Below are 22,480 nucleotides of genomic sequence, written 5' to 3' on the forward strand. Positions count from 1 at the left end.
CAAAATGAAAAAGAAAGCTGCAAAGCCAAGAATTCAAGTGCTTGATTGAGGTCCATACCTTGTCCATGAGGGACTTTCAAAACAAGTTATGTTTATGTACAAAATGTGCCACAACTTCTGAATTCAGAACACTTCAATGAACGTAAGAACTTGAGCACTCGTAGGACAAACCAATGAAAGTACACTTTATAGTTAAAAGTATTAGGGGTGTTTTGCTTTTGTATTGAATGGCTGTATACGTAACTGTAGTCTGAATTATGTGTCTTTTGTGGTTTAGTGCGAGGTCCGAGGAGGGTTGCCAATCAGATTCCTGATGAGATTCTCAAAGACCCAGAGCTTCAAGAGGCAATTCGTGTCCTGCCTGCCAACTACAACTTTGAGATACACAAAACGGTGTGGCGGGTAAAACAGGCAAAAGCCAAAAGAGGTGAGTCTGGTGCTAGCTGTGGTTATCCTAAATCGTGCTAGCTATTGTTATTACATGAAGCAGTTAAGACTATCACTTTGAAAGGAATATTCTTCATGAATATATATTTGTCATCTCTTCTTGCTATTCTCATGAACATATGCAATTGTTTAGAGAATATTTTCAATAGTCAAAATATGTTAATGATCCAAATTCTGTACTTCATGCTTGTTCAGAAACCATTGTTTACATACAAACATAACAGCAGTATGGAGCTCAGAAAACTCAAATTTCACATGTACACAATATCTGCTGGCAAGTAGTGTTGGATCCATAATGATGTTAAACGTGGTGGGGCTGGTGGATCTATAATGGAATGGGCAGTGATCTCATGGGAGTCATTAAGTCCAGTGATTGCTCTGCATGGTGCTGTAATGGCCACAGAATATGAGGCTGTTTATAGATTAAGGTTCTCATGATTGCCTGAACACAAATAAATGGTTTCGTGAACACCTATAAAGTCGAATGCCTTCTGTGGCTTTTTCAGTAACCAGATCTGAACATCAGCTTTATCAGATGTTCTGAAGTGTTAAAGCATTTCCACTGGAGGCAGTTTTCTTGAAAAAAGTCAAATATCCCATTACACAAAGTCGAGGTAGGCACCCTACTCAGAGTTATTCTTAAGTTGTGGAAGAGAGGGATGTAAACCCTAAAAGGCCAAAATGAAAAATATAACCATCGCTACTGCCGTCATAAGTGTACTTATTTGCATCCTAAAGCAGTGTCGTAGCAGTCTCTAGAATGTGATTTTCCAGTTTAAAGACAGAAATAAACAGTATGATGATGCATATTGAATGTAGGACTAATTTTTGAAAAATTGGGTGGATTTTTGGAGACTGGATGTTTTAAAGCTTTTTTGTTAGATGGTGAATACAGAAGAAAAGCAGTCATAATTTTAGTAACTGTCTTTAATCATTATTATAGCGGGACCTTTCTAATCCTTGAGGAAATCCTAGATATGTCACTGACTGAATATGAGCGTCAACCTAAGCAAGGAGTCCTCTCTACTCTGTACTGAGTCACTGTGAAATTACTACAAGATAAAATATGCTGATATTTGTGTCACAGTAAAGTTTAAGTAAAACATGGAATATATTTTAGGAGTTTTGCATATCTGTGTTTCATCTAGAACTTGAATTGAATTGAATATTCCATCCCACCTTAAATGGTGTAGTAGTTATAGTCTGGTGCTTAAGTGTCCCGAAATCTAACTGCTGCACCTTTTAGGGTAGATTGGAAAATTCCAGTAAGAGCTTCAGCATCCTCGAAAGATGTTCATAAAAATCACTGTTAGCTTAGTGCTAAAAAACTACTAGAAGTCTATAGTAACAGTAGCAGATGTTAGCGTTACTGTTGAGGTGGGTCTTTTCTGCATATTTTGACCGAGTTTGACGTTTATGACCCAAATTGAAAGCTTAGCTCTATTAGTCATGATTTGCCACTGGATGTAAATATCAGTTTGCTTTGTTTCCTCTGACTGAAAGGGAAAAAGATCGTCTCTGTTGTTCATTGTGTGCTGAATAAAGATCAAATCACTGCTTCTTTACAGCTTTATTAGATGGCTGGAATAAGATGGTAGTTTGATTGTATTTTTTAGCCTTTAGATCAGTGGCTTGCCTAGTAGTCAGGACTGGTTGACAACACAGTTCTCAGTGGTTGTTTGATGCATTTATGTCACGCACGCTGGGCACTATGGTGAGAGAACACTGATGAATGAAAATGATGGCTGAGGGATACATGCTGCGCTCCAGAATATTACATAACAGATCATTAAGTTTAGGCTGAAATGCGATATGTATTTGTTAGTATGTTTCATATTTTGATAGATTATATATGATCAATATTGAATCATCAGATTTGGTTCAGTTAGACTGCTAATCACAAAACTGACTCATGGTGTGAACTTAAGGACCCTTGTATTATTACAGCAATGCATGTTTGTTTTGAAATGCTACTATATGTTTTAGGTGTAATTACAGAATAACAGAAGAGCAGTAAGTAAAAAATGTGTGATCTAATTCTGTTAAAGTGTTATTAGTTGTGTCATTTGAAGAAAAACTAGGCTGTACTTGCATATTTTGTTGCAGTTTAAAGGATAGCTATTAGGTGGTGATGAGTGGGTAAAAGAAAAGCCCTTCCACTTCTTTATAAACTTTAAAGAGAAAACTGTTGGAAGTGAGCTTCTTGAGTTGCTGTTTCACGCAAGTTATTTTAAATCCCTGCACCTTTGCTACCATTCTTTCAGCTTCATTAACCATAGTTGTGCCTTATTGAGCATGTTTCAAAATTTTAAATAGGGGAAGAGAGAAGTTGTTTCAGTTGTGACTCTTATCACTTCATTATTCCATCCCATGTCTGTATAAGTATGACTTTCATACCACATATCACTCCTTCTGATGCACACGAGGTGGCCAAGAGCCCAGCATGAACTCTCATCACTCTTAAGCAGGTGACGGTGAGTAGCATGTAGCAGCCATTGCACATTCACACATATTCTGATGATGCTAATAAAGAGAACAGTGAATAGAGGTGAATTCAGAATGTCTAAAATGTGCCAAGCTTCAAATCCATTGAAAAAAGTAAAGTTCAGACCTGCATGGAGCCGACCCTGAGATTGCGCCAATCTGTTACCTTCATAACACAGTGCAGAAATGACAAATTGCAAGCCTCCATTGATGTGAATAACAGCAAATAGGTGTTTGATGTGGTGAATGTGTTCGCAGGTGGTTCGTAGAGAGTGCCTGGTTCTTTCTGACCTCTCTACAGGGTATATATGCTGGTCTTTTGTTGTGCTAAGTCTCCTCTCTCAGGATACGCAAGGCAAAAAGCACCTTATTGACTCTATGCCACTTTTCTTCCTCTCTCTTGCTCCTTCTTTGCCCTCACCCAATTTGCTACTCAGTTTTTGTGAGTTTGTTTGTCTTGTTTTGTGCTGCTCTGAGACTTGGGGGGGAAATGAAAGCTTTGAGGCCGAAGTACCTGACAGATGGAGTGACTAAACATACCAGTTAAAAACTACAAGAATGTTTATTTTTAATTGTACAGGCCAGTATGTTGTCGAGTTGGATCTTGAAAGATGGACGTCATGCGTAACTATGTGAATAATGCTACTCAGACTGAAAATTGACACGTGTAGTCAAGCGTAAAGTCTGTCCATTGGAAACTAAGCCTCAGAACTTAGTTACATTTAACCAAGTGTTTAATGTGCTAATAATGAATATCTACGACACAGCAACTTTTTTTCTTAAAATGTTTTTTTTCTTTATTTGGCACCAATAAAGTGACATTTTAGCCACATAAATTAAAAGACAAAGCATGTAAAGAGCAAGACAAAAGAATAAAAATAAAGCAGAAAATAGGGACAAGACAGAATTTTAAGTTGTACTGTTTTTTAAGCATTTTTTAAAATTTCTCAGTAAAGATTCTTGCTTTTAACTACTGTAAAACAAGAAGTTGAAATGACGTTAGGTTACATTAAGTTCATTTGAGTTGACATGTTGGTAAAAATGCGATCATATTCTCAGGAGAATGAATTTCTTATGTAGGCACTCTAAGAAGCATTTACTTGTGTTCTGTGTGACTAAAGTCAAGCCGATTAATACATATGCTTACATATACTTATATTAATGTGTTGATATAAGTTTGATATCATGTGCTGATTAAATATTGGCTGAATAAACTGGGTTGATGTTTTCTGTTCTTTTCTGGAGTAAAGGCAATGCGTAGATTGAATTGACATCAGTCTAAATCAGGTTGCTTGCATGCTTCATGACAGATTAATGAAATAACCTGAACATACTTTCTTTGTTTGATCAGCTTTTACTCTCAAAGCAAACACCGAATCTCACCTTTTCTTCTGTAAACTTTGTCCAGTTTGGTCCTTTTAGTGTCTGCTGTTTGTGTTTTGTGCTCTTTTGAACATGCAGGTCAGTTCAGGAGCATGATCTGTTCGGGCTGATGTCATTCATAGGCCACATTAAAAAGATAATGTAAACAATGAAACCACAACATCCGGTTTGAGCAGTAGTTCAGATCTGGGACACGTATATCTATGGTCGTAATGTAGCCCAAGATGTGCCTGTCACTGTTTCCTTGAGTTATCTTTGTGAAGGACAACCCTGACTGTTTGCGTTTGCACAGTTAATGCTTAGTCAGGCTTGTTGGATTTTCTCTTTTGGATGGCCAGATTGGGGCAACTTTTGAACACTTTCTGTCTCTTTCCATGACTTCAGTACATTTTTTTTCATTGAAGTCTTCATTAAATCGCCCATCTTTCTCTGACGTTTTATTACCGCGACACAATATTTTTTGACAGATTAATTCAACAAATTCCATTTGTGTAAAGGAGTGTCTTTGAGAATGTTAATGAAATTTTAAGTCAGATGCTGTTTCAGGATAGCATTGGAGATGGTTTGAACATGTGTGTACAGTTGGATTAGTGTCCCAACACTGTCTCCACTCACTGTCCACTCTATTGGACACTCCTACCTTGTAGATGTAAAGTCAAAGACAGTGGTTCATCTCCTGCTGCACACTTTATGTTGGTCATCCTCTAGACCTTTATTGGTGGTCACAGGATACTGCCCACAGGGCACTGGCTGGATATGTTTGTTTGGTGGACTGTTCTCAGTCCAGCAGTGACACTAAGGTGTTTAAAAACTTCAGCAGAACTGCTGTGTCTGATCCACTCAGACCAGCACAACACACCACCACCACGTCAGTGTTGCTGCAGTGCTGCGAATGATCCACCACCCAAATATTAGCTACTTGTGAGAGTCCGTGGGAAGCCTAACCACTGAAGAACAAGTACAAGGGAGTTAGTACAAGCTAACAAAGTATGCAGGGAAATAGATTTACTATAGTCTGTAATTGTAGAACTACAAAGTGCACCTATAGAGTAAGTAGAGCTGATAAAATGGACAATGAGTATAGAAATAAGGAGGTGGTCGTAATGTTATGCCTAACAATAGGTAGAGCAAGAAGTTGTAAAATACACTTCCCAAAATAAGGCAGAAGACATCTATTGCCAGATTTACTAAGTTAGCACATCTTTTGGTCTCTTAAAGCTGATAATGAATGCATATATCACCATTGAGGCTAATTGGATTAATTTCTTATTGCGCTTCAATTAATAGCTCTGAAATAAATATATAAATACTCTTTGGTTTTGTCTTCAATATGTAATTAATTAATTGAAAAGGTTATAGTACAGTTAGTGCTAAAATTAGATTCCTCTCTTGCTTAGTTACGTTGCCTGTTCAGTGGAAGCTGTGGAGGCTGCCTTTACTTCCTGGCTGTTTACGTGCAAATGTAGCATGGAAAATTGTCCTGCAGCTGTGCACTTGGAGTCCATCTGACAGTTTGATGGGCAGTAACATTTTGTTCTTTTGTCTATGTGCCATGCTTATAGTTACACCAGCATTAAGCACACTTGTGTAGCTCCGTGTGTGTGTGTGCTGTTTCCACATTCTCACTCCTCTGTTCTGTTCTTGTCAGTGTGGTTGCTGGCACTTTGGCATTTCTTGCCGTTCTTATGGCATTTCTGAATCCAGCGCTTGCAATTGTGCAGCTGCTTAGTCCAGAAGTAGAGCCTGGCCTTCTCATCACCTTCAAGCCCGTGGATGGATGGATAGAGTGATTTGTCAGCCCTGCTGAGCTGAGTAACCTTTTACTGTTAATAAACTCGCCCTTTCCCCAAGTAATGACCTGTCTGTGTGTGTCCGAACTGAAGGAGGGCAATTCTTTAACCTTTTATCAGAGAAAGCCTCAGACATTTGCCCTCTTCTCTTCACTTTCCTTCTTCTTCTGTATCCACTCCTTTTGTGCTTATAGGTGTTTGCTCAGCTTATTTTTAATAAACTAAGCTTCACAAATCAGTGATTATAGCTGTTTGCAGTCATTTGTATGCCATAAGTCTAATGACGTTTTATCAATTTTGCTCTATAAGTTAACGCATCCTCTACAGAAAACGCGCATCTACACATTTTAACATGTAACTGCTGTTTACTTGCTGGATTTAACATTGAGAGAAAAAAATATGAGCTGTGCAAAAGTTATGACACAGTTTATATTTTGTTTTTTCCAACATGTTAAACTCAGCAAATAAACAGAAATTGTAATGCCATGTTTTGTTTTTATTTTTTTGAAGATGTTAACTTATTTTCACTTAGAAAATGAACAAAATATCACATTTTGCACGTCGCTGTAAATCCTCAACCACCCGAAGTTGACCTACAGCAACCAGTAACAAAATTGCAGTAAAACCAGGACTAAAATAATAATTGTAACCCTAATTATTTTAAACTAGTTTTAAAGTTTGGTGCAACTGAATAAACAGAAACTTTCATTTACTATAATTCTGATAAACTTTTGCTTATATATGCATTTTATTTCTAGCCATAATAATCATCATCATCATCATTATTATTTATAGAGCACTTTTCATGCCTGTAGCACCTCAAAGTGCTTTACAGACAAGTAATAAAGATTCATTTAAAATCATATATGAAAACGACAGATCAAATTAAGACGGTGAATACCAAGAGACGTAGTTTTAATCAAATCCTATGTTAAATAGAAACATTTTCAAATGTTTCTAAAAGCAAGAGGTTGACTGTCTAATAAAAGGTGGGACTGAGTTTAGAAGCAAAATAACAGAAAGGGTCTCTGTTTTTTTTCTGTATTTTATGGAAGGCCAGTATCTGCTGATCTAAGATCACATGTTGGAACATTGACAGATATTCTGTGATGTGAGCAGGTGCTTTAAGGTCATTCATAACCTTAAAAACTAGTAGCAGAACTTCAAAATCTATTCTGAACGATCCAAGGAGCCAGTGCAGTTATTTTTACACAGGGGTCATATGAGCGTGGTAATGGTTGTTATCAGTGCTGGTGAATTTTGGATTAATTGTAGAGGATGTTTTGTTTTCTCAGGAAGCTCAGTAAAAAGAACATTACAGTAATCAACTCTGCTGGTCACAAATGCATTTAACAGGTTTCTCTGCATCACTCTGAGACAGGAAGGGCCAAGGATCAGTATTTCAGTTTTTTTGTGATTTAATTGAAGAAAACATCCTCCGTGGAGACCTCCACCAAGAAAAATCTGACACACAGCTGGTTAGCCTGTCTACAGAGTCTTGGTTATCAGAATGATTGGAAATCTTAAATTTTGTGTCATCAGCATAGCTATTGTTATGGTTCCTAATATCATCACCTAGAGGTAACATCTACAAAGAGAAAAGAACTCAACCTTGTGGGACTGCACAAGAAATGTTCTATTCTGTGGATAGAGACATTAAGTTTTTGAAGTTCATGAGGCATTGTCTGTATCATAAAAGCACTTACCTGTCTGCTGTGGATACTACTTACCTGTCTGTTGTCCTACTGTTAAATCCAGTCAGCTGTAGTACCATCTCTATGTTCTCGGACAGGATGATGGACCCATGGTGGCTGTCCCAGCAGTGAAAGGCTGGATGCACCTTTTCATTTAAATTCTGTCACTTCTAACTTTTTCCCTGTTGTTTTAATGTAAAAAAATGACAAATTTCAGAAATCTAAAGTGTTTCTTTTCTTCATAAAACCAGACTATATGCACAAAAATAATGTTTTATCCAATCTGTATAAGGCGAAAATATAAGGAGATATATTTTCTTTCATTTAAAACCACTGCACATCCTTAAGTAATCAGATTCTATTGACAGACACAAATGTGCTGCGAAATCCATGCTTTCGACTTTTCTCTCCTTGTTTTAATGAGCTACAGGTGAGAGATGATTCATATAGACTTGAGCTATTGCTAGCAATAACTGTGAATTCTAGGGATTAAATATGGACTCCTGTTAGTCATCACTATGCTGTTAAGTCCCAAGTCAGTTCTGTGATTCACTTTCTTCCGGTATCTATCCGGTAGCTATCAATGAAATTCCAGACCCTTCACTAAATATAGAAAATAACTGCTACCTCACATCCCTAGTAGTGGTTTTAGTATGTTTACTTCTTGCAGAGCTATTTAATTACCAATGTAGTCACTGTATAAGTAAGTGTGCAGTGATTAGTGTGATACAGGATCTGACACTTATCTCTCTCCACTTTTTTCCAAATGTGCTGAATTTATTAAATAAATGGTAATTGTACATTAAGTGTGCTTTCTGTAGAGGATGTCTTATTTTCAGGAAATCAAGGAAATGTTTAATTTGTAATTTTTCCCCAGGCTTTGGAAGTCTTGATTTAGCTTACTATACTTATTTATTCAATGCAGACCATCGATTCCTGACCACAGGTCACAGTCACTTTGTTCTCTAATGGCCACAGGTCAGAGGTTTTGCTTTCGTCTGGATGCTGAGTGTGTTTTCTCTCTTTAGCTTAGAAAATGAATATTTTCAGTTAATTAGCTATTTAGAGCCTGCTGGAATCTTAATTTGGGACATTAGCCAGGACAGTATGTTCCACTTTGTCTTGCAACCAAATTAGAATTATTTCACAGAATAACAGTGTAAGAATAGTACTGTTGCACAGCTGGCCTCTATGATCAGTACACGAACATGCTTGGCCTGATTTTTATGACATTAAAATCAAAATGTCATCTCCTCTTTCCACAGTGCAAGCCCTATTTTAAAGTTCATTTTTGAGTAAGTGCGATCCTTGTGTGAGTCATCTGCCCTGACTCTAGATCATTATGACTGAAGCAAAAGGGCTGCTAATTGGTTGTGCTGTGTCACATCAGTGAGGCCAGTGAGCCACTTCAGTTTGTATGTGAAGAAAAGCGGCTCCTTAAAAATTTCTCACCTTGAGTTTGTAATTATGCTTCTCGTTAAATGAAAGGCTGTGTGGCACATGTTGGAGCAGTGCTAGTTTGAGGCCTGTTTCCAAGACAACAGTGCAGGACGTCCATGCATGATGCTAGCGTTCATTGAGGAAGGAGGGAAAAATGTTCATGCTGTTCAAACACAAATACGGTACAATGGTGTTTATTAATGATGTTTTTGTGAGTTGCTTCTGGTCTTATTTGAATGCTGAAAACACTTTTTTTGGGAAACATCAAATGCTTTTTCCAATGCTCTTTTGGACATTATCTTGAATATTTGAGTTCCCTGTTACAGTGAGAAGAATTTCGTTTTAATAACATTAGTTTAAATGTATTTTTTTTACTTTTTAACAAAACATTTTAAATACTACAAAGATCACTGTTAAATAATTATTTCACAACAAGTTGCATTAAAATGCTGATGCTACCCAGTTAGGCAACCCAGCCAATAAATGCATCTAAGAACCTGCTAGGTGGTTAGCTTGCAATCTAGAAAAGTAAGAAACCTATCCAGCTGGAGTTAAAACCAATATTGTTGCATGGGATTGCAATAGTCTAATGAGCTGTGGAGTCTGCAGTGAGTCTGGTGTGCAGGGATGCAGCTGCGTGCTAATGCTGCAAAGCTAGTATTTGACTTACTAAACATTTGTCCTGCCACAGAAGTGCCAGTGTTCATCGTCAGTTATTTGATTGATTTTTTTTTTTTTTTTTTCCTGTTTTTGAATATTTTAATTACAGAATTTATCAAAGGCATTGAAATGTTCAAAGGTGTGTTCTCTGCATAGGACGTGTACATATTTTCACATAAAATATAGAAAAGAAAGGGTTTGCACCCAAAAGTCTGCATACAGCTGTGTATTGTGGGCTCATGTTTATTATTTTGTGATATCGAATGACTTAAGTTAGTATTTATAAATTCAGTAAACCCAATCTCCCTCCTCAGTGCCAAAGGAATGTTCTACCAACCGGATGTAGCTTGTTTTAGTTGGACTGTTTCTATCTGTTTGTTTTCTTTTTGATAAACTACACCAAATGAGCATTACACAATATAGTAAACACTGACCAGATGGAAAGCAGATTTTCAGACACTACTGTCTGTTTGGCTATGTATTATGTGCTGTTCTTATAAAGCAACATGTAGCACCCAGCTAATGTAGTCAAAGTTATTTGTTTTTATCTAAACTGCAAAAACTAGAAATCAATATGCTTATATTCCACCAACCCCAGTATAGCCTATACATAACACAGCACAGTCTAGAACCATGCATACTTTAACTTACTAAAATTTTGCAAAGCCTAATCCAAATCAATATATACACTTATCAGTGTGTTGTTTCTAACTTGGAAATCATCCGAAGACTTTAATCTCTGTAAGACTGCAGTCATTTTTCCTTCTGGCTGATGCACAGAGGTTGACCAGCTCTTCAGTCTGTAGCTCTGCCTTTCCAATTTTTATATTTTATTTTGTCGCATGTTTTAAAGTATTTCTGCTGAACTATTGCTATTGAATTAACACAGCCAGGACTCAGTCTCCTAATTAAAGAATCACTTATTGATTAGTCGTGGCTGCTGGATCCACTAATGGAGCCAGCACTGCCAATTCCTTCTTCTTTCATATTAGTCTGTAGAAGGGCTGCTATCTCCTGTGTGTCTTATCCATGTTCATTTCACACTGATTTCTCACTTTTTCTGTTGCTTTTCCAGCAGTGTTCAGGCCGGCCTCAGCTCTTAACGGCAGATGTTCTCAGCACTTTCTAGAGCATTGCCTTAATTTTGCTCATAAGGCACTTATAAGGCTAGTCTACATCTATGTAAACAATTTATTTTTAATCCTCAACTTTGTATCGTTATCAGTATGTCTGGCTGGTATGGTTTATATATAACAATATATTTGTGTTTTTAGCTGCTGTGGTGCTCATTATATGTAGAATAAGTAGGGGTTTGGTATGCCTTGAGGCATTGTTAGAAAAGATTCTATTTAGTTATAATAATATTTAGTAAAGTATGCATTTCATATTTGAATAAAATTAAATTCTCAAGCAGGTTTCAAACAAAAATCCTTAATAACTTTGTATTAGAAAACTTGCAAAACCATGGATAACTTTTATTTTCTGTATGGCTCAGTGGAGGCCTCATGTCATGGGGAGTGGGATTTGGCAATGACTTAACGGGGGAAACTAAAATCTGGGCCAAAAAGATAATAATATAGAACAAAAATCTCCAAAATATTACCAAGTTAGTAACAAAATGATATCAAAATAATTTTAACAAAATAATTAAATGAAAAATTAAACTGATACTCAAGAGTGCAGAGTGCATGACTAAGCAATAGCAGCACTTTAGTGCATACACCAGGACGGCACAATAGATTCTTCTTAATTTTATTTTCTTTTTATCCTCTGCAGCATGATGCTGCAGAACAATGTGAAGTATATGTAAATCAGTGCTGTAACAAATCAGACATTTCTGTTGTCACTTCTTATGAATGACAGGTATTTACACAGCCTGACAAATGTCTTTCTAAAATCATGCATGCCTGTCTCTTTAATCACACTGGAGACAAATAAGAGCTGTTCAGCAGTGTGTTTTGCCATATCGCAATCACAGTATGTTGCTGTGTAATCATAGCTTACTGTTTTGTCCTGATCATGCAGTCTTGTTGCTTCCCCAGCCAGTCCATATGAAAGCCCAGAGCATGCAGCTGTCACTCATTCTTCTATTGCACTGATCTGACTTATGGCCTCTTCTCTGCTTCACAGTGGCCTTGCAGCTGCCTGAGGGGCTGCAGATGTTTGCCTGTGTGATTGCTGACATCATAGAGAAGTAAGTTCAATCTCACTCTTAGACTCATGCACGCCTAGAGTGCCAGAAGCCGCACAAAATGTGCCTTGATGCTGCTGTGATATGCGCTTGTAATGCATCTGAAGTTAACATTTGGTTTACAGGTGTAGTTGTAGATAATCATGCAGTGAAATTGTGAAGCCATCATCAAGACTGAGACAATATAGAAAATGAAGCAGCTTCCTTTCCTCAAACCTAGAAGATTTCTTGGCTTGATTAATTTATGATTCATGATTTACCCAATTTAATTTTCGTTGGCCTATTTTCATATTTTCATTTCTGAAACATGTAAATCTGCACTGAACATCTTATAAAGCCAATTTAATTTCAATTTTAGAGTTACTGCTTCAGACTTTTCTGCCACGGAGCTTTTTTTTTTTTGTCAGCACAAGTGGTAGCATGAGTAGAAGGTTTGACAAATATAGCAGCAGGAACTAATGAAGATATGAATTGTCTGAATTTTGCAAACATCAGTTTGCAAATGTTTCACATTGTTTCACATGACGTGCTCATCCAGAGGTTGTAAACAATCATAAATGCCAACAAATGCCTCTCGCTCCCAGAGGTTTCAGTTTCCATCAGTATCACAAAAGCGATCATGAAGCTTCACTGACTGACAGCTGGGCTCATCACCCAGAATGTGTTTGAGCTCAAAAAAGGCCACAGTCACTTCTTTGGTTCTTGTCCTCAGATTCTTTAAACTTTGCTTTCAGACTTTTAACTGTTCTTTGTCACATATGAAAAAAAAGGTTTGTGAGTGTGAAGAATCTTTTAACAGTTTTAAGTACCTTCACAGAAAACAAAGGTTCTACACCAATGTATAGGTTCCTCCTAGAACCTTTGATCAAACCTTTTCAAAGATTCTTTATGCTCACACATTTCAATTTTGTAAATTTTTGTAAATGAGAAGTTATTTCAGGAACAAAAAGCGGTTCTTCTGTTCACCAAAAAACCTTTTCTGGCACCTTTATTTTTAGGAGTACTGGTGTAAAAGGTAGTAAAGATTTTCTGCAAAGCCTCAGTAAATACAGTGAAAGTGTAGTCTGATGGAGTAATGAGCCATGCTTCCAATATCCCATTTTTCCATTTTCTTTGTCTTCCTCTGGCACATTTTGCGGTTTTCCATGTAGATGCCTCATAAATTCCAGGTTTATGCTTGTACCTTAGAACCATACTTTTTCAGGTAAAATGCATCCTTTTTGCATCTGACACCTCGCATAAAATACTTAGTGCACCTCTCTCTCTCCTGTATCTCTTGTATCCCTCTGGGGTGGCTTGTGGCATGACATGAGGCATTGCAGACTGGACATGGACAGTGGTGTGTATCCTGTGCAGCTGTAGTGTTATGCACTGTGAGAGGAGGTCATTAAATGTGTGGGCGTTATCATAATTCCCTGCTGCAACTCGTATCTGGGGTTCAGCAGAAAATTACACGCGATTGCCAGCACCAGGCTGCTATCACCACCTCACTTGTTAACTGAGGGACGAGGGCAAAACCATTATTCTTCTTAATTATGTCTTGTTACGGACAGCGTTGAACATATTGCATGCAAACACCGTCACACTTGCACTCTTGCACACAAACACATGTCCACACACATCCAAACAGAAAATCTGGCGCACAGCTATAGTGTCTGTCTCTACAGCGATATTAAAGTGTACAGAAGCCTGAGCTAAGGATGCTCTTTAATCATAAACAAATTTGCCTCTAATGTAAACAGAGATGTTTACACACGCAGTGTGTTTTCAGTGTGTACCCTGTTCCCTAGTGGGGCTCGTGTCTGTGTGTACAAGCGAGGTTGGCCAACACTGCCCTTTCTTCTTCATTCATGCTTGCTTCCATTCCTCCCTCCTGGGATATACAGATCCTCTTTCCTTAAAGGCTATCTCCTTAGTGCTCAACATAAGCAGATTGTCTGCTCAATGCTAATTAGACAGCGGTCCTGTTACAGAGAGGTGTGTGTGTGGACATGAGAAGTGGCATGACTGTGTGTCGCTGCTGGCCCTGCTTTGCCCCAGGCCTGCTCTCAAACGCAGGCAAATCATCTCCATTATGAAAGCGTTATGGTGGCAAAATGGCATATTAAGTTATCAAATGTCTCAACCAGTTAGGCTCTTTAGCAAGACTGTCCCTGACTAAGGAATTTCTTAAATCAGGCCCATCTGACTGACTATGACTAAAAGTCCACCTTCAAGGTACACCAGCAAGTAAGGTGAAAAATAATAGATTTCAGCATTGGCCCATAATTCAGAATTCTGTACATCCTGTCTCTGACCACTCACCAAGGAATAAGGAATTGTGGGCCAATACTGACATCCAGTACGTTTGTTTTACACACCTGCCAGTGCCAATAAATAAACGTTTATTAAAAATAGCGACTGGCTCAACGTCCACCTGAAATAGAATTACAAAGAAGTATAACATGTATTATTATAAGGTTGCCAATGCAATGGTTGCCGGGGCCAGAGTAGTATTATTGTACAGATTTAAGCTTACCAGATAAAATATTGGTCACCTGCAACTGAAACATATCGAATAGTGTGTAATAGTATCTTACTCGTTGTTCCATGTGGTCCCACAGATTTTTAAGAGGGTTCAAATCTGGGGATTTTGCAGGCCAGTCCAGATGTTTGAATGGTCCTGAATGTTCATCATGCCAATCAGTCACATTTGCAGCCATGTGAATGTGAGAAATGTCAACTTGGAATAGGTGAAACAACATTCATCTGGCCTGATAATCATTAACATCTGCTTTGCAACCCATTTTCCTCATTGTGAATGAGACATTCACTGCGTTGTGCCACCTCTTCTCAATTGATGAAGCCATCTGCAGAAGCCTAAATTTACTCCCACCTTAAACGCACTTAAAAGCGACTAGTTTTTTTGTTTAGGGAGCCTATTTTTAAAAACACTGTGAATGCACCTCATTTTACTTTCTCTTTGCATTTAGATGGATAGAAGATAATCATTTTTGTATTTGACTAAATATGCAGATTATCATGTCTATAAGAAAGGCCAAATAGATCTGCTTTTTTAAGCAAGTGCTTTTATTTACATTGTGACCTTGGCTAACGGAATCAAGACAAAATTGCCCGAAATTTCAGCATATTTAGCTGTAAAGAAATTGCAATTGGCCATAAAAATTCATATTCGCTGATTCCCTAAAAGTAGGCTATAGTGTGTCTGGTCTTGATCAAAGGGAGACTAAGCCTGGACATCTACAGTTTAGCATAACAACACCTCACACATTTGTTTATCCCTTGTATGGTGTTTGGGTGTGTAGGACCCATATTCAATATTTACTAAAAGAAAAATTGTGGGATATTCAGTTATTCTCTGGTAAATAAAACAAACTTTTAAATCATCTTTATACATTTAGTAGCGCACTTGCCTCTGTCTTTTGCTTCTTCCCATCGGTCTCTCCTCTGTAACCTCAATAGAAAGTTACTGGCTGGTGTCAGATGCTTGGTATCTCATTAATGATTGTCTGTCTTCATGGACTTTCACGCCTTACCTGCAGATGAGTGTGCAGTCAATTCTGATTCACACCTTCAGGCCTGGGTTGGATTTATTTCTCGTACTCCTCCCCTCCCTGCATTTCTCCCCACGGTTTCTCGCTCCATCTCTTCGTTAATGCCACACCTCTCTCATTTCCTTAAATCTTACCATCTCTTGCGACACGGTCATCTCCTACTCAAACTCTTGATCCGTCTGAGGCCATTTGTGTGCAGGAGTGTGTGTCTGGGAGGATGTGGGTACTGATAGGCCCCCTCTCTCTTATCAGGCTAAAGTAGCGCTATCTGCCTGTCTCACATCTGACTCTGAAGGCACAGCATGTCCACTCTCCATCCTTACCTAACCCACTCCACTCCAAAGCTAATGAGAGCAATTACTGTCTGCTAATTACTTTCCTAAAACTCTTTTCCCCTCCTGACACCCACTCAGCTCTCTATCTCTTCTCCTGCAGGACTTCCTACTTTCCCTCTCATCTCCATTTCACTTCATTTCTCTGCCACAGCAAAAACCCTCAGTTTTGATTTAACACCTACACTATTGAGTCCAGCTGGCCACAAATGTTCATTCAACGCATAGTATTTTTTGCTAGAGACACTTTGAAGGTCTTAAAGGGCTTGAACAGTCTACTTCAAACATTTATGCTCTTTTTACAGTAGAGTATTAGCTCTGAGTAAATGCAGGAATGTTTTGCTGGTAAAGAATGACTAAGCAGGCTAGAGCTGATTGAGAATGATTTGCTCTTTTCTAATTGCTCATTGTGGTACTACAGTTACAAATGAGTTCATTCTATGCCATATGCCTTCATAAATATTATCCACCCAGTTGGGTTATTCTCACAAACATCACAAATACTGGGACTAAATGACTCATATTCATTGTTTTCTTTTCTCTCTTTTTTTTTTCACATACACAAGCTGTGGTGCCTGGGGGAAAAAGTAAACCTGAATGATTTTAAATTGATTTTTAGTAACATTTCCTAGTTTAAATGAACAATTTTCATTGCTGCTTCACAAGTAGGACTTCGAGAGGAATCTGTCTTGTTTTTCTTAATTTGCGTACTTGTCAGACTGTGTCAGTTGTCAGACTAACGATGTATTTTGAAGGTTTTAAAAAACCTTTGTGTCATATAGCATTTTGCATATAGCAACTTCTTACAGTTTACAAGGAAAACAAATGAAGAGATTCAGCAGTAAGTAATAAAAACCCATTTAGAAACACACATGTGGACACATTTTGGCAGTGAGAATTAGTAAAAAAAAATGCCAAAAAGCTTTGAAATAGAGAAATGCACCTCACAAACTATTTGCTGTACCACACAGAGCTACAGTTGCTCTACTAAATTATGCAAATATTTTGTGATATGTGTATTTCATTCAAGACCTATCCAGGGCAGCTTAATCATATTAAAAGGCAGCCGAATGTAGTGTAAGGAATCTTGCCCAATGACTGTTATTGGCACAGCATTGTGTGCTTACTTGGTTGTAGAATCAAACCTCTGCTGAAGTGGTGTTCCCCACTGCGTTATACCAACACTATTACCACAGATTCTTCACCCTCTGGAAAACTAGTTCCATCTCTGAACAAATGTTGCGAGGCTCCTGATGAGTACCAAGAAAAGAGTGCTTGTCTTCCTACCCTGTTGCCAGTTATCAATCTAAAATGTTATCATTTATTTTTAAAACTCTAAACAGCATGGCTCTGAGCTAAATGTCTGACCTCCTCTGCTTCCATTCTGCCTCTCGAGCACTACTAACTGATTTTAGCCGCTACATGCACTCAAATGAGGTTTTGACTGGACCTTTTTTTATTGCTCCAGTAATCTTCATAAGTCTTCTGTTTTTCATAAACTCATCCTCTACCGTATATATTTCATTTACTCAATACAATTTACTCTCTTAGACATTCAAGACCATTTAAAGCATATTAGTAATCTGTGCCCTCTTGGTTTGCTGTATCCTGCTGTCAGTAGCTCTTTTAGTTTTTTGTCATCTTTTGCTGATGTGAGTTGTTTTGCATGTTATTTTTCTTTTTGTGCTGTTTTGTTTAGTCATTGTTGATGCTTGGCTTAGGGTTTACTTTTTTTTAATTGGTTAAATTCATGTTTTACTTTTAGTCGATCATATCATGCAGCACTTTGAGTGACACTTGTTTTTCTTTTTATATATATATATATATATATATATATATTTAAAACACACTGCTCAAAAAATAAAGGGAACACTCAAATAACACATCCTAGAGCTGAATGAATGAAATATTCTCATTGAATACTTTGTTCTGTACATTCTGTAAGTTGAATGTGCTGACAACAAAATCACACAAAATTCATCAATGGAAATCAAATTTATTAACCAATGGAGGCCTGGATTTGGAGTCACACACAAAATTAAAGTGGAAAAACTCACTACAGGCTGATCCAACTTTGATGTAATGTCCTTAAAACAAGTCAAAATGAGGCTCAGTATTGTAGCGTTGTCCTGCATTAGGAGGAACCCAGGGCCAACCGCACCAGCATATGGTCTCACAAGGGGTCTGAGGAGCTCATCTCGGTACCTAATGGCAGTCAGGCTACCTCTGGCGAGCACATGGAGGGCTGTGCGGCCCTCCAAAGAAATGCCACCCCACACCATTACTGACCCACTGCCAAAGCGGTCATGCTGAAGGATGTTGCAGGCAGCAGATCGCTCTCCACGGCGTCTCCAGACTCTGTCACGTCTGTCACATGTGCTCAGTGTGAACCTGCTTTCATCTGTGAAGAGCACAGGGCGCCAGTGGAGAATTTGCCGATCCTGGTGTTCTCTGGCAAATGCCAAGCGTCCTGCATGGTGTTGGGCTGTGAGCACAACCCCCATCTGTGGACATCGGGCCCTCATACCATCCTCATGGAGTCGGTTTCTAACCGTTTGTGCAGACACATGCACATTTGTGGCCTGCTGGAGGTCATTTTGCAGGGCTCTGGCAGTGCTCCTCCTGTTCCTCCTTGCACAAAGGCGGAGGTAGCGGTCTTGCTGCTGGGTTGTTGCCCTCCTAGGGCCTCCTCCACGTCTCCTGGTGTACTGGCCTGTCTCCGGGTAGTGCCTCCAGCCTCTGGACAGCAAGGTTTGCTGACAGACACAGCAAACCTTCTTGCCACAGCTTGCATTGATGTGCCATCCTGGATGAGCTGCAGTACCTGAGCCACTTGTGTGGGTTGTAGAGTCTGTCTCCTGCTACCACGAGTGTGAAAGCACCACCAACATTCAAAAGTGACCAAAACATCAGCCAGAAAGCAGAAAGGTACTGAGAAGTGGTCTGTGGTCCCCACCTGCAGAACCACTCCTTTATTGAGTGTGCCTTGCTAATTGCCAATAATTTCCACCTGTTGTCTATTCCATTTGAACAACAGCTGTGAATCTGATTGTCAATCAGTGTTGCTTCCTAAGTGGACAGTTTGATTTCACAGAAGTTTGATTTACTTGGAGTTATATTGTATTGTTTAAGTGTTCCCTTTATTTTTTTGAGCAGTGTGTATGTATGTATAAGTATGTGTGTGTATATACTTAAGTGAATTACATAAACAGCTTATTTGACAAATACGTTTGACAAACATTCATTGCTTTTAATGAATATATGTTTTTTTTATTAGGTTTACTGATGCAGCAGCTTCTATTATAAAAACGAATGAAAAGGATTTTAGTCCTTTGCTTAAAACAAAGACGTTATCTGTGTCAAAGGTTGTGGTAATCGATGGTGTGTAGATGGACATGTGGCAGAAAGAGATTAGCTTGGAAAATGCTGGCATGGTCATTTGATGTAGTTGATCGATGGGGTCATTACAGTGTAAACTCTCATAACAGTCAGGTCATACAGAGTTAGCCTGGGTCACACTGTGGCATGGATAAAATCAATTATTACACGAGTCTAAATCTAGAAGTTGGCACAGCAGCATCGAATATATACATGCAGAGATTGTACTGGAAGAGTGTGTGCGTGAGGGGGTGATTGAGGTCTCCTCACAGCTGTAGGTTGTTGATCAGTGACTGGCAGTAGACATGGCTCTGGACTGTATTTGGAATGGGGAGCTGCAAAGCTGGGTAGAATCTAAGCTGATTTAAATAGATGAGGGGTTTAAACTGTAATGAGCACAATCTGCTCTGAATTACAGCTTTGCAGAAGTTGACAAACATACATGCACAAGTACACTCCTATGAGAAAACATACATTTGAAAAGTTTGAGTTTCAGGCCATGAAAAGACAATACATCAAAGATTATGATACACCTTTATGCATGGTCTGATCTCTCTTAGCATCTCTGTGAGCTTTCTCCAAACTGTTGCCACAAAGTTGGAAGCATACACAGTGCCCTCCACAAATATTGGCACCCCTGGTAAACATGAGCGATACAGTGGTTAAAAAAACATTCACAAAAACATTCTTCAAAACATTAACAAAAATCTAAACTTTATTTGAAGTACAGAGATTAAAATAAATGAAATCTGATCAGGAAATAATTTTATTTTTCTCAAATGTGTGCCACAATATGTACCAGCCCTGAGTCCTCTCCTGTAATGCTTAATAAGACTGGAGAACACACAGAAAAGGATCTGAGGCCAGTTCTCCATGCAGAATCTCTCCAGACCCTTCAGATTCTGAGGTCACATAATGTGGATTGTCCTCTTCAACTCATTCCACAGGTTTTCTAAGGCAGTTTGTGTCATGGGATTGGACTGGCCATGACAAAACCTTAATTCTGTGGTCAGTAAGACATTTTTGTGTTGATTTTGAGGCATGATTTTGGATCACTGTCCTGTTGGAAGATCCAAGCTATGACTTGTGTTAGATTCCTGAAAGAGGAGGTCAGGTTTTGATTTTATTTTCGTTGGTACCTGATGGAGTCTGCTATAACATGTATCTGAATAAATTGTCTAGGCCCTTTGGAAGAAAAACAGCCATACAACATTAAAGATCCACCACCATACATCACAGTAAGGATGAAGGATATTGTTCTCCATGGCTGTTTTTGTGTCCATGCCAAATTCAAAAGCTATTTTTGGTCACATCTGACCATAGAGCAAGATCCTAAAGATACTAAAAGTTCTGGTAACATGACAAACTGTAGGTGCTTGAGTTTGTTGGGCTTTGACAGCAGAGGCTTCCTTTTGGAAACCACCCCAATCAACTGTGATTTGGGAGACATTCTGACCCCAAGACCTAACTAATGTTTGCGGTTCCCCAATTGTGGTCCTTGGAGACATACACTCACTGGCCACTTTATTAGGTAGTTAACACAAATAGCTAATCAGCCAATCACATGGCTGCAACTCAATGCGTTTAGGCATGTAGAGGTGGTCAAGACAACTTGCTGAAGTGCAAACCAAGCATCAGAACGGAGAAGAAAGGGGATTTTAAGTGACTTTGAAGTTGGCATGATTGTTGGTGCCAGACGGGCTGGTCTGAGTATTTCAGAAACTGCCGATCTACTGGGATTTTCACACACAACCATCTCTAGGGTTTACAGAGAATGGTCCGAAAAAGAAAATATCCAGTGAGCGGCAGTTGTGTGGACAAAAATGCCTTGTTGATGTAAGAGGTCAGAAGAGAATGGGCAGACTGGTTCCAGATGATAGAAAGGCAACAGGAACTCAAATAACCATTTGTTACAACCAAGGAATGCAGAATACCATCTCTGAACGCGCAACACATGTCGGACCTTGAAGAAGATGGGCTACAGCAACAGAAGACCACATCGGGTACCACTCCTGTCAGCTAAGAACAGGAAACTGAGACTACAATTCGCACAGGCTCACCGAAATTGGACAATAGAAAATTGGAAAAACGTTGCCTCGTCTGACGAATCTCTATTTCAGCTGCGACATTCAGATGGTAGGGTCAGAATTTGGCGTAAACAACATGAAAGCTTGGATCCATCCTGCGTTGTATCAAAGGTTCAGGCTGGTGGTGTGATGTGGGGGATATTTTCTTGGCACACTTTGGGCCCCTTAGTACCAATTGAGCATCGTTTAAATGCCGCAGCCTACCCGAGTATTGTTGCTGACCATGTGCATCCCTTTATGACCACAGTGTACCCATCTTCTGATGGCTTCGTCCAGCATAATGCACCATGTCACAAAGCTCAAACTCATATACCCTCAAACTGGTTTCTTGAACATGATGATGAGTTCACTGTACTCCCATGGCCTCCACAGTCACCAGATCTCAATCCAATAGAGCACCTTTGGGAACCTTTTACTAGCACCTAATAAGGTGGCCGGTGAGTGTATATATCTTCTTCATGGCAGATTCTTATTAACTCCAGTTGTTTTAAGCTTCTTAGTTATTGCCCGATAGTGGAAATGGGCGTTTTTGACTGTTTAGCTATTTTCTTGTAGCTATTTCCTGAATTGTACAGCTCAACAACCTTTTGTCACATATCAGTGCTTTATTCTCTGGTCTATCTCATAATGATTGTGGCACAAACAGATGTAAGAAAAATATTTATTTCATGATTTTGAATGACAGATAAGAATATTTTACAGCTATTTTTTCTCATGATTACCAGGGGTGCCATTATTTGTGGAGGGCACTGTAGTTGTCGCAGATATCTTTGTGTGCTGTAGCATCATTATTAGTCACTGGAACTACACAGTCCAAACCCTGGAAAACATATTGACATATCAAAAACATAAGATGCAACAGTTAAGCACATTTTTTTTTATGTTTTATTTTTTTCCAATATGTTAAGCTCAACAAATAAATACATTTGCAGAAAAATGCCATATAGAGCTTCTCTGTAGAGGCCAAGTTAAGTGATTGCCACTTAGAATGTCAGCAAAACATATAATTGGACAGGAAGTGTTTTGCATGTGACTTTTGC

General features: G+C 38.7%; 1 protein-coding gene across 1 annotated transcript in view; it reads left to right on the plus strand.

Moving 5' to 3' along the window:
- The window catches only part of dph1 (diphthamide biosynthesis 1), a 110,365-nt gene that overhangs the window by 1,113 nt on the left and 86,772 nt on the right, over positions 1-22,480 (plus strand). The window contains exons 2-3 of the mRNA XM_017694913.2: positions 278-427; positions 12,029-12,092. Coding sequence (XP_017550402.1) covers positions 278-427; positions 12,029-12,092 — 214 coding nt within the window. The remainder of the gene's footprint in view (positions 1-277; positions 428-12,028; positions 12,093-22,480) is intronic.

The sequence above is a fragment of the Pygocentrus nattereri genome, chromosome 17, assembly GCF_015220715.1.
Source record: "Pygocentrus nattereri isolate fPygNat1 chromosome 17, fPygNat1.pri, whole genome shotgun sequence".
NCBI lineage: Eukaryota > Metazoa > Chordata > Actinopteri > Characiformes > Serrasalmidae > Pygocentrus > Pygocentrus nattereri.